This window comes from Ranitomeya variabilis, chromosome 2 (assembly GCF_051348905.1).
Source record: "Ranitomeya variabilis isolate aRanVar5 chromosome 2, aRanVar5.hap1, whole genome shotgun sequence".
NCBI lineage: Eukaryota > Metazoa > Chordata > Amphibia > Anura > Dendrobatidae > Ranitomeya > Ranitomeya variabilis.
In genome coordinates, this window is record NC_135233.1 from 137,614,442 (window position 1) to 137,628,655 (window position 14,214).

Below are 14,214 nucleotides of genomic sequence, written 5' to 3' on the forward strand. Positions count from 1 at the left end.
CCCATTTTCTGGGCATGGATACACTCCCCTTCTCGGCATGTAGTCACTCCCCGCTGCTTTAATCACCCCCCTTTGCAGAAATGAAGACGCCCTGAAATTTCTGAGCATAGTAACGCCCCCCTCCCTTTGTCACGCCCCCTCCCTCACTATTGTGGTTTTAACCAGGCCCCCAGGTGCCATAATCACGCCCGTCCCTGAAATTTTCAGGCATGTTGCCGCCCAGAGCCCCGCCCAGAGCTCCTCTTCTCTCCACCCTGCATCTTCAGCTGTTGCTTGGCCGTGATTGGTCAGTTTGCGGCACGTGACTCCGTAGCCTCGCCCATCCCTACTATCTACGACATGCCCCCAAAAATGACATGGGGTACCCTTATAATTAAATTCCAGAAAAAGCTATGCAGACAGCTGCGGGCTGATATTCATAGCCTAGGAAGGGGCCATGGATATTGACCCCTCATGGCTACAAACACTAGCTCTCAGCCTCCCCAGAAATGTCACATTTTTAAGATTCACCAATTTCAGCACTTAGCCTCTCTCTTCCCGCTGCCCTGTATCGGTGGTATATGGGGTAATAGTTTGGGGGTTGATGTGACCTTTATATTGTAAGGTCACATCAAGCCCGGCTTAGTAATGGAGAAGTGTCAAGAAGACACCTATCCATTGCTAATCCTATAGTTGTTACAGGTTCAATAAAGACGCAGCCAGGATAAAGTCTTTTAATGAAATAAAACACTAAACACAGTTTTTCATCCTTATTATCCAGCTAATACATACAACGCCCTTGTTCTCCTGTAATTAAAAAAAAAACAAAAACAAAAACCCAACAATATACCATACCTGTCAGTCGTTCTGTCCCACGCAGTAATCAATATCTGGGGAAAATACAGTTTGCAACTAGGAGCGGTGCTGAAATGCAACCGCCATGGCTGCAAACTACTGGGGAATGAGGAGATGCTGCCAGTGCAGCTACAGAGACTAGTGCTGATGTCACATAGTCTGCCCTCCCTTCCGGCTTGAACTGCAATGAACTCTGCAGCGTGGGAAAATGAACTGGCATTTTCCCACGCTCCAGAGTTCAGCGCGGGTCAGGCAAGCAGGGAGGGTAGACGCAGTGACTTCACCGCTAGTCACTGAGGCTGCGCTGGCAGCATCTCCTCATTCCCCAGTAGTTTGCAGCTGGGCTGGTAGCATCTTAGTACAGTCCTGGTTGCAAACTGTATTTTCCCCAGATATGGATTACTGCGTGGGACAGAACAACGGACAGGTATATTGTTGTTTTTTTTTTTTTTTATTCATTACAGGAGATCTATAGGATTAGTAATGGATAGCTGTCTTATTGACACCTCTCCATTACTAAGCCGGGCTTGATGTGACCTTACAATTCAAAGGTCACATCAACCACCCAACTATTACCCCATTGCCACCGCTACAGGGCAGTGGGAAGAGAGAGGCTAAGTGCCATAATTGCCATAAATCATGCAGCTGCGTCAACAAAAACTAAATCTCTGAGCAGTCACAAATACTCGGAGATTTCCCGAGCAACAAGTATATTCGCTCATCACTATTAACTACCTGCAAAAAACACTTGATGAACTTTCGATAGTAGTTTGCAAACCCCAAGAAGCGTTGCAAATAGTGATGAGCGAGTATACTCGTTGCTCGGGCTTTCCCGAGCACGCTCGGGTGGTCTCCCGAGTATTTGTGACTGCTCAGAGATTTAGTTTTTGTTGATGCAGCTGCATAATGTATGGCTGCTAGCCAGCCTGAGTACATGTGGGGGTTGCCTGTTTGCCAGGGAATCCCCACATGTAATCAAGCTGTCTAGTAGCTGTAAATCATGCAGCTGCGGCAAGGAAAACTAAATCTCTGATCAGACATAAATACTTGGAGACCACCCGAGTGTGCTCGGGAAAACCCAAGTAACGAGTATACTCGCTCATCACTAGTTGCAAACCCTTCAAGTCACGGGGCTGAACCCAATCACTAATAGCCTGCACCTTCTTGGGATCCATGTGAAACCCCTCATTGGAAACAATCAAACCCAAAAATGATAACTCCTGTACAAAAAATTAACATTTCAAATTTTGAAAAAAGTAGTTTTTCCCTGAGTCTATGAAGGACAGTACGCAAATAGTGAAAATGGGTTTCACTGTCAGGGGAGTAAACCAAGATGTCGTCAAGGTAAATAATCGCAAAGTGACCGATCAGATCAGCAAACACAATATTAATAAAATTTTGAAAAATGGCCAGGGGTGTTTGTTAGCCCGAAGGACGTAAAAAGATTCTCAAAAAGAACTTCTCACGTGAGAAACGCCGTCTTCCACTCGTCTCCCTCTCAAACACTTATCCAATTATAGGCTCCCCACAAATCCAACTTTGAAAATCATTTGGCCCCAGACAACTGGTTACACAAGTCAGGAATGAGAGGAAGTGGGTAAGTGTTTCTCACAGTGATTTTGTTGAGTTCCCGAAAGTCGAGGCAAGGACTCAAACCACCATCTTTTTTCTTTACAAAGAAAAAGCCAGCTGCCATAGGAGAAACATAAGGGCGGATATGCCCCTTACGAAGACTCTCGGCAATATACTCCTTCATGGCCAGCCGCTCAGGACAAGACAGATTAAATTGATGGCACAATTAAAAGATGGATGTGGCGGTAGAACCTCAGCCTCGCTTTCAGAGAACACGTCTTCAAAGACCTTCAGATACTCCGGAATAGCTTCCAGACCAACAGACAACACAGATACACACTTCAAGGACTTAGATAAGGACCATTGAACAATTTCCTCAGTAACCCAGTTAATAACAGGGTTTTGATGCTGTAACCAAGGCATTCCCGACACCAACCCACTATATTTGCCCACTTTGATGCTAATTCTGGTGCCCAGAACCCATTTGGGCCAGGCTGGAGGGACCTGGGTTTGATGCAGGGCATCGCTATTTGTGTATTTTAAGTGTCAGATCAGTGGCCCAAAGCCATTTAACCCCTTAAAAACAGCAGGTCCCTATTCAAATCTGTTAAAATTGGCTGTTTGCCCAGTTTGATGACAGTTCTGATGCCCAGAACTAATTAGGGCCAGGCTGAAGAGACCTGGTTTTATTGTGGGGCTCCCTGTTCTATATGTATGCACTCTGGTATCAGTGGCACAAAGGAATTTAACCCCTTAAAAACACCACTTACTTATTCAAATCTGTGAAAATGGGCTGTTTGCCCACTTTGATGCCAGTTCTGGTGCCCAGAACCCATTTGGGCCAGGCTGGAGAGACCTGGGTTTGATGCAGGGCATCACTGTCTGTGTATTTTAAGTGTCAGATCAGTGGCCCAAAGGCATTTAACCCCTTAAAAACATCAGTTACTTATTCAAATCTGCGAAAATTGGCTGTTTGCCCACTTTGATGCCAGTTCTGGTGCCCAGAACCCATTTGGGCCAGGCTGAAGGGACCTGGGTTTGATGCAGGGCATCACTGTCTGTGTATTTTAAGTGTCAGATCAGTGGCCCAAAGGCATTTAACCCCTTAAAAACATCAGTTACTTATTCAAATCTGTGAAAATGGGCTGTTTGCCCCATTTGATGCCAGTTCTGATGCCCAGAACCCATTTGTGCCAGGCTGGAGTGACATGGATTTCATGTGGGGCATCATTAGGTATGTTAATCAGGTGTTAAATCAGTGGCACAAAGGCATTTAACCTCTCAAAAATAGCTGTTACTTATTCAAATCTGTGAAAATGGGCGATTTGACCATTTTGATGCCAGTTCTGATGCCCAGAACCCATTTGTGCCAGGCTGGAGTGACATGGATTTCATGTGGGGCATCAGTAGGTATGTAAATCAGGTGTTTAATAAGTAGCACAAAGGCATTTAACCCCTTAAAAATAGCTGTTACTTATTCGCATGTGTGAAAATTGGTTCTCTGCCCACTTTGATGCCAGTTCTGATGCCCAGAACCCATTTGTGCCAGGCTGGATTGACAGGAACTTGATGTGTGGCATCACAAGGTATGCAAGTCAGGTGTCAGATCAGTGGCACAAAGCCATTTAACACCTTTAATACCATACCTCAGTGCCCACTTTGATGCCCATTTTTGTGCCAGCCTTCTAATATTTTTATCTGTTTTTAAGTGTATTCACAAGAGGGCACATGACCGCATAATATTATATACTTACAATGGTTTATTTTTATTGAAAAACCTGAAAAAAAACAGAAAATAAAAAATAGCCGAATAAGAAACTGAACGAATAAGAAACCAACTTCAGCATCGTCCCTCTGGTGAAATTTCTGGGCATGGATACACTCCCCTTCTCGGCATGTAGTCACTCCCCGCCGCTTTAATCACCCCCCTTTGCAGAAATGAAGACATGCCGACAATTTTCAGAACACCGGCAGCCGTGCTCGTGGCCGTGCGGGCGGGACTTTCAGGCTGCAGCGACTGGGCTGTTACCGCCTGTACCAGTGTACCTGAACCCAGCTGCTTGTCTGCTACGCGGTGACGTAGCTGCAGTAGGCGGGGCGTGCGCTGGTGTCTTGGTATGTGCGGGACGTCACGACGTACTCCTCCCCACGTAGAGCCTGTGGAGCTGGCGTGAGACGTCATCGTCACCAACATCAACCCCAGAAGCAGAAGGATGCAGCCGCCGGGCCCTCCCCTGCACCCCCATAACAGCAACCCGGGGGACTTCACCTTCGTGTCATCTAACGAGGCAGAAGGTGAGGCCTAGTACTGACACAGACCGGGGCAGTAATAAAGACATGCCTGCCAGCTCAGCACGGACAGGGGGATAGGTAGACAGCATGTGTATGATATACAGTACACACACACAGTATAGGTATACAGAATGTGTATGATATACAGTACACACACACGGTATAGGTATACAGTATGTGTATGATATACAGTACACACACACATGGTATAGGTATACAGTATGTGTATGATATACAGTACACACACACATGGTATAGGTATACAGTATGTGTATGATATACAGTACACACACACGGTATAGGTATACAGTATGTGTATGATATACAGTACACACACACATGGTATAGGTATACAGTATGTGTATGATATACAGTACACACACACATGGTATAGGTATACAGTATGTGTATGATATACAGTACACACACACGGTATAGGTATACAGTATGTGTATGATATACAGTACACACACACATGGTATAGGTATACAGTATGTGTATGATATACAGTACACACACACATGGTATAGGTATACAGTATGTGTATGATATACAGTACACACACACACATGGTATAGGTATACAGTATGTGTATGATATACAGTACACACACACATGGTATAGGTATACAGTATGTGTATGATATACAGTACACACACACGGTATAGGTATACAGTATGTGTATGATATACAGTACACACACACGGTATAGGTATACAGTATGTGTATGATATACAGTACACACACACGGTATAGGTATACAGTATGTGTATGATATACAGTACACACACACGGTATAGGTATACAGTATGTATATGATATACAGTACACACACACATGGTATAGGTATACAGTATGTGTATGATATACAGTACACACACACATGGTATAGGTATACAGTATGTGTATGATATACAGTACACACACACGGTATAGGTATACAGTATGTGTATGATATACAGTACACACACACACACACGGTATAGGTATACAGTATGTGTATGATATACAGTACACACACACGGTATAGGTATACAGTATGTGTATGATATACAGTACACACACACGGTATAGGTATACAGTATGTGTATGATATACAGTACACACACACGGTATAGGTATACAGTATGTGTATGATATACAGTACACACACACATGGTATAGGTATACAGTATGTGTATGATATACAGTACACACACACATGGTATAGGTATACAGTATGTGTATGATATACAGTACACACACACACGGTATAGGTATACAGTATGTGTATGATATACAGTACACACACACGGTATAGGTATACAGTATGTGTATGATATACAGTACACACACACGGTATAGGTATACAGTATGTGTATGATATACAGTACACACACACATGGTATAGGTATACAGTATGTGTATGATATACAGTACACACACACGGTATAGGTATACAGTATGTATATGATATACAGTACACACACACATGGTATAGGTATACAGTATGTGTATGATATACAGTACACACACACGGTATAGGTATACAGTATGTGTATGATATACAGTACACACACGGTATAGGTATACAGAATGTGTATGATATACAGTACACACACGGTATAGGTATACAGTATGTGTATGATATACAGTACACACACACACAGTATAGGTATACAGTATGTGTATGATATACAGTACACACACGGTATAGGTATACAGTATGTGTATGATATACAGTACACACACACGGTATAGGTATACAGTATGTGTATGATATACAGTACACACACACGGTATAGGTATACAGTATGTATATGATATACAGTACACACACACATGGTATAGGTATACATTATGTATATGATATACAGTACACACACGGTATAGGTATACAGAATGTGTATGATATACAGTACACACACACGGTATAGGTATACAGAATGTGTATGATATACAGTACACACACACACAGTATAGGTATACAGTATGTGTATGATATACAGTACACACACACATGGTATAGGTATACAGTATGTGTATGATATACAGTACACACACACGGTATAGGTATACAGAATGTGTATGATATACAGTACACACACACGGTATAGGTATACAGTATGTGTATGATATACAGTACACACACACGGTATAGGTATACAGTATGTGTATGATATACAGTACACACACACACGGTATAGGTATACAGTATGTGTATGATATACAGCAGTATACACACACGGTATAGGTATACAGTATGTGTATGATATACAGTACACACACACATACACGGTATAGGTATACAGTATGTGTATGATATACAGTACACACACACACACGGTATAGGTATACAGTATGTGTATGATATACAGTACACACACACGGTATAGGTATACAGTATGTATGATATACAGTATACACACGGTATAGGTATACAGTATGTGTATGATATACAGTACACACACGGTATAGGTATACAGTATGTGTATGATATACAGTACACACACACGGTATAGGTATACAGTATGTGTATGATATACAGTACACACACACGGTATAGGTATATACAGTACACACACACACGGTATAGGTATACAGTATGTGTATGATATACAGTATACACACACACGGTATAGGTATACAGTATGTGTATGATATACAGTACACACACACGGTATAGGTATACAGTATGTGTATGATATACAGTACACACACACGGTATAGGTATACAGTATGTGTATGATATACAGTACACACACACGGTATAGGTATACAGTATGTGTATGATATACAGTACACACACACGGTATAGGTATATACAGTACACACACACGGTATAGGTATACAGTATGTGTATGATATACAGTATACACACACACGGTATAGGTATGCAGTATGTGTATGATATACAGTACACACACACATGGTATAGGTATACAGTATGTGTATGATATACAGTACACACACACGGTATAGGTATACAGTATGTGTATGATATACAGTATACACACACACGGTATAGGTATACAGTATGTGTATGATATACAGTACACACACACGGTATAGGTATATACAGTACACACACACACGGTATAGGTATACAGTATGTGTATGATATACAGTATACACACACACGGTATAGGTATGCAGTATGTGTATGATATACAGTACACACACACACGGTATAGGTATACAGTATGTGTATGATATACAGTATACACACACACAGTATAGGTATACAGTATGTGTATGATATACAGTACACACAGTAAATATAGGAAAACTGACTGAACAGCAATCTAGTCTGAACTGGTGCATAACCAAAAAAGACATATAGCAAATAGATAAATGGCTGCACTCAATTTTACTGTGCTAAAGCAAGGAAATGTGCGATACATGAAATGTGAATAGCATAATGGCTTGTGAAATCTATGAAAAAACACATGAGATGCTTAGCCATTATGCTATTCACATTTCATGTATCGCACATTTCCTTGCTTTAGCACAGTAAAATTGAGTGCAGCCATTTATCTATTTGCTATATGTCTTTTTTGATTATGCACCAGTTCAGACTAGATTGCTGTTCAGTCAGTTTTCCTATATTTACTATGTACTATTTTTTCTGACTTGAACGCCCTGCCCTTCACCATGCTGTGATTTTAATTACATCCAAACACAGTTGATTCCGACCTTCCTATAAATGCCGGCTTTACCATGTTATTAGCCATAGGTAAGTGTTCACACTAGCCATACAGTACACACACACATACGGTATAGGTAGACAGTATGTGTATGATATACAGTACACACATACACGGTATAGGTATACAGTATGTGTATGATATACAGTACACACACACACACACGGTATAGGTATACAGTATGTGTATGATATACAGTACACACACACGGTATAGGTATACAGTATGTGTATGATATACAGTACACACACACGGTATAGGTATACAGTATGTGTATGATATACAGTACACACATACACGGTATAGGTATACAGTATGTGTATGATATACATTACACACACACACGGTATAGGTAGACAGTATGTGTATGATATACAGTACACACACGGTATAGGTATACAATATGTGTATGATATACAGTACACACATACACGGTATAGATATACAGTATGTGCTTGATATACAGTACACACACGGTATAGGTATACAGTATGTGTATGATATACAGTACACACACACGGTATAGGTATACAGTATGTGTATGATATACAGTACACACACACAGTATAGGTATACAGTATGTGTATGATATACAGTACACACACACGGTATAGGTATACAGTATGTGTATGATATACAGTACACACACACGGTATAGGTATACAGTATGTGTATGATATACAGTACACACACACGGTATAGGTATACAGTATGTGTATGATATACAGTACACACACGCGGTATAGGTTTGCAGTATGTGTATGATATACAGTACACACACACACACGTGTGGTGAGGGAGCTATTTCCTGCCTCTATTGTTCCATGTACATTAACTGTCCCTTCTCCAGTGTCACACATTATGTGCGGTGTCCTCACACTGTATATATGTATGTGTGACGCACACACATACACGGTGCAGCACATATTATTATTATTATTATTATTATTATTATTATTATTATTATATGTGTGTGTCCATGTTGTCTTACATGCAGGGACTAATATTCTTCATACTTCATTATTTTGCTCTCATGGATTTCCATTCTGTTTTGTCCCATCCACATCTTGTTTTTTTGTTTACATGTTGCTCCTCCACAGTGAAAGCTCCTGACCTATACATTAACCCCTTAACAATCAGGGGTTTTTTTGGTTTTGCATTTTCATTTTTTGCTCCCCTTCTTCCCAGAGCCATAACTTTTTTTTTTTTTTTGGTGAAAAAACAAGGAACGAGTTGTACGTTTGAATGACACCATTGATTTTACCATGTCATGTAACAGAAAATGGGAAAAATAATCAAGTGAGGTGAAATTGCAAAAAATGTGCAAACCCACACAAACCCACACTTGTTTTTTTTTAACTTTTTTGCTAGGTTCACTAAATGCTAAAACTGACCTGCCGCAATGATTCTCCAGGTCATTACGAGTTCATGGACACCAAACATGTCTAGGTTCTTTTCTGTCTAAGTGGTGAAAAAAAATTCCAAAGTTTGTTAAAAAAAAAAAGTCATTTTCTGAGACTCATAGCGTCTCCATTTTTCTGGATCTGGGGCCAGGTGAGGGCTCATTTTTTGCGTGCCCAGCTGACGTTTTTTTAATGATACCACTTTGGTGCAGATACGATCTTTTGATCGCCCGTTATTGCATTTTAATCCAATGTCGTGGCGACCAAAAATGTAATTCTGGCATTGGATTTTTTTTTCTCGCTACGCTGTTTAGCGATCAGGTTAATTTTTTTTTTATCAATCGGGCAGTTCTGAACTCGGCGATGACAAATATGTTTATATTTGATTTTTTTTTTTTAATTGTTTTATTTTGAATGGATTGAAGGGGGGTGATTTGAACTTGTATATTTTTTCTTTTTTTTTTAATATTTGTAAAAACTCTTTTTTTTTTACTTTTTGCATGCTTCAATAGTCTCCATGGGAGGCTAGAAGCTGCACTTGTCTGATCGCCTCTGATACATAGCTCAGGGCGGCAACATTTAACATGTTAACAGCCGTGGGTGAATCGAGATTTCACCCACGGCTGTTTCGGGCACATGTCAGCTTATCAGATCAGCTGTCATGTCCTGGAAAAGGTGCAGGCTCCCCGCTGGAGCCCCCGCCAAACGTGGGGAGGCGTCCAATGACGGACTGTGTCTTTAATTGGACGTTAAGGGGTCAAGCCGGGGATGTGACATGGTACCTGATGTCATGACATCTCCATTACCATAAATCAATACCATAATCGCCCACAGTATATGTAATGGATACCGTTGTGGCACCTATCATACATAGGCTGTTACAGCGTCCGTTGTATGGGTATATCATGAAAAGCTTTTCTGCACACAACATTGTTTTTTCTATCATTCATCATAGTGCAGACTACAGATACACACTAGTGATGAGCGAATATACTCGGTACTCGAGATTTCTCGAGCACGCTCGGGTGTCCTCTGAGTATTTGTAAGTGCTCGGAGATTTAGTTTTCATCACCGCAGCTGAATGATTTACATCTGTTAGCCAGCATAAGTACATGTGGGGGTTGCCTGATTGCAGCACAGACTCATCTCCTCTCTGACCCCACAGCCCTTCCTCACTACTGAGCATGTACATACAGTGCAGCACAGACTCATCTCCACTAAAAGCCGAGAGCCTTAGATCAGGAACAGAACAGACATTCATAAGACATTTCATAACTTTCCCAAATTCTTATGAAAACATTTACAGCACATCCTGCATTGTACTAATGATCCCAATTATATATTTTAGGAGTTGGTCCATTTTATACCGACACCAATTCCATCAAAATGGACACAGACTCTTCGACTACAGAGCCCTGCCCAAAATAGTGTGCACCGTTGTTACACGATGGGAGAACTTCTCATCCAGTATACACTAAAACACACTTAGCATGTTAGCAAAAAGTAGGGAACAGATCACCAAACACATGCATAGATTTGTCTAGGAGCTGTAAACACAAAGCAACAGAATATTTGTAATCAATCCAATGTTTAACCCCTTTGCGACATGCGCCGTACTAGTACTGCGCTGCCGCCACTGCATTTGTGCCAGCAGCAGTACTAGTACGGCGCACCGATCGCTGAGCGCCGCGGTGATCGGGTGTGGGTGTCAGCTGTATATGACAGCTGACACCCCGCAGCAATGCCCACGATCGGCACTATCGCCGATCGCGGGCATTTAACCCCTCTGATGCCGCTGTCAATAGTGACAGCGGCATAGAGGGGGATCGCGCAGGGACGGGGGCTCCCTGCGCTCTCCCACTGGAGCAACGCGATGAGATCGCGCTGCTCCGGTGACCTGGAAGGAGTCCCCGGATCCAAGATGGCCGCAGGACTCCTTCCGGGTCATGAGATGACCTAGCTTGCCGGCGCCTGCTGAGAGTTCCTAATAGCAGGCGCCGGCAAGCCTCTGCCCTTGCCTGTCAGATCGGTGATCTGACAGAGTGCTGTGCACACTGTCATATCACCGATCTGTGATGTCCCCCCCTGGGACAAAGTAAAAAAGTAAAAAAAAAAAAATGTACACGTGTAAAAAAAAAAAAAAAAAAAAATTCCTAAATAAAGAAAAAATAAATAAAATATTCCCATAAATACATTTCTTTATCTAAGTAAAAAAAAAAAATCACACAATAAAAGTACACATATTTAGTATCGCCGCGTCCGTAACGACCCCACCTATAAAACTATATCACTAGTTAACCCCTTCAGTGAACACCGTAAAAAAAAAAAAAAAAAAAAAACCGAGGCAAAAAACAACGCTTTATTCTCATACCGCCAAACAAAAAGTGGAATAACACGTGATCAAAAAGACGGATATAAATAACCATGGTACCGCTGAAAACGTCATCTTGTCCCGCAAAAAAAAGCCGCCATACAGCATCATCAGCAGAAAAATAAAAAAGTTATAGCTCTCAGAATAAAGCGATGCAAAAACAATTATTTTTTTATATAAAATAGTTTTTATTGTGTAAAAGCGCCAAAACATAAAAAAATTACATAAATGAGGTATCGCTGTAATCGTACTGACCTGAAGAATAAAACTGCTTTATCAATTTTACCACACGTGGAATGGTATAAACGCCCCCCCTAAAAGAATTTCAGGAATTGCTGGTTTTTGTTCATTCCGCCTCCCAAAAATCGGAATAAAAAGCGATCAAAAAAATGTCATGTGCCCGAAAATGGTACCAATAAAAACGTCAACTTGTCCCGCAAAAAACAAGATCTCACATGACTCTGTGGGCCAAAATATGGATAAATTATAGCTCTCAAAATGTGGTGATGCAAAAACTATTTTTTGTAATAAAAAGCGTCTTTTAGTGTGTGATGGCTGCCAACCATAAAAATCCGCCCAAAAAACGCTATAAAAGTAAATCAAATCCCCCTTCATCACCCCCTTAGTTAGGGAAAAATAATAAAATTTTAAAAAATATATTTATTTCCATTTTCCCGTTAGGCTACTTTCACACTAGCGTCGGTATGGGGCCGTCGCGCTGCGTTGGCCCGACGCATACTGTGCAAGCGCCGCACAACGGGGGCAGCGGATGCTGTTTTTCCACGCATCCGCTGCCCCATTGTGAGGTTTCGGGGAGGTGGGGGCGGAGTTCCAGCCGCGCATGCACGGTCGGAAATGGTGGACCGTCGGCACAAAAAAAGTTACATGTAACGTTTTTTGCTGCCGGCGGTCCGCCACAACACGACGCAACCGTCGCACGACGGTTGCGACATGTGTCAATACGTCACCGTGCGTCGCTAATGTTAGTCTATGGGGAAAAAACGCATCCTGCAGATGACTTTGCAGGATGCGTTTTTTCGCCAAAACGACGCATTGCGACGTATGCAAAAAAATGCTAGTGTGAAAGTAGCGCTAGGGTTGGGGTTAGGGCTAGGGTTAGGGCTGGGGTTAGGGTTGGGGTTAGGGTTTCAGTTAGAATTGGGGAGTTTTCACTGTTTAGGCACATCAGGGGCTCTCCAAACGCGACATGGCATCCGATCTCAATTCCAGCCAATTATGCTTTGAAAAACTAAAACAGTGCTCCTTCCCTTCCGAGTTCTCCTGTGCGCCCAAACAGTGGTTCCCTCCAACATATGGGGTATCAGCGTTCTCAGGACAAGTTGGACAACAACTTTTGGGGTCCAATTTGTCCTGTTACCCTTGGGAAAATAAAAAAGTGGGGGCTAAAATATCATTTTCGTGGAAAAAAATATATTTTTTATTTTCACGGCTCTGCGTGATAAACTGTAGTGAAACACTTGTTGGTTCAAAGTTCTCACAACACATCTAGATAAGTTCCCTGGGGGGTCTAGTTTCCAATATGGGGTCACTTGTGGGGGGTTTCTACTGTTTAGGTACATCAGGGGCTCTGCAAATGCAACATGACACCTGCAGACCAATCCATCTAAGTCTGCATTTCAAACGGCGCTCCTTCCCTTCCGAGCTCTGCCGTGCGCCCAAACAGTGGTTCCCCCCAATGTATGTGGTATCAGCGTACTCAGGACAAATTGGACAACAACTTTTGTTGTCCAATTTCTCCTGTTACCCTTGGGAAAATAAAAACGTGGGGGCTAAAATATCATTTTCGTGGAAAAAAATATATTTTTTATTTTCACGGCTCTGCGTGATAAACTGTAGTGAAACACTTGTTGGTTCAAAGTTCTCACAACACATCTAGATAAGTTCCCTGGGGGGTCTAGTTTCCAATATGGGGTCACTTGTGGGGGGTTTCTACTGTTTAGGTACATCAGGGGCTCTGCAAATGCAACATGACACCTGCAGACCAATCCATCTAAGTCTGCATTTCAAACGGCGCTCCTTCCCTTCCAAGCTCTGC

The 14,214-nt window shown here is 41.9% G+C and overlaps 1 protein-coding gene across 1 annotated transcript in view; it reads left to right on the plus strand.

Moving 5' to 3' along the window:
* The first annotated feature begins 4,348 nt into the window (after window positions 1-4,348).
* Window positions 4,349-14,214, plus strand: part of YIPF4 (Yip1 domain family member 4) — a 90,746-nt gene continuing 80,880 nt past the window's right edge. Inside the window, exon 1 of the mRNA XM_077283025.1 lies at window positions 4,349-4,701. Coding sequence (XP_077139140.1) covers window positions 4,620-4,701 — 82 coding nt within the window. The 5' untranslated portion in view covers window positions 4,349-4,619. The remainder of the gene's footprint in view (window positions 4,702-14,214) is intronic.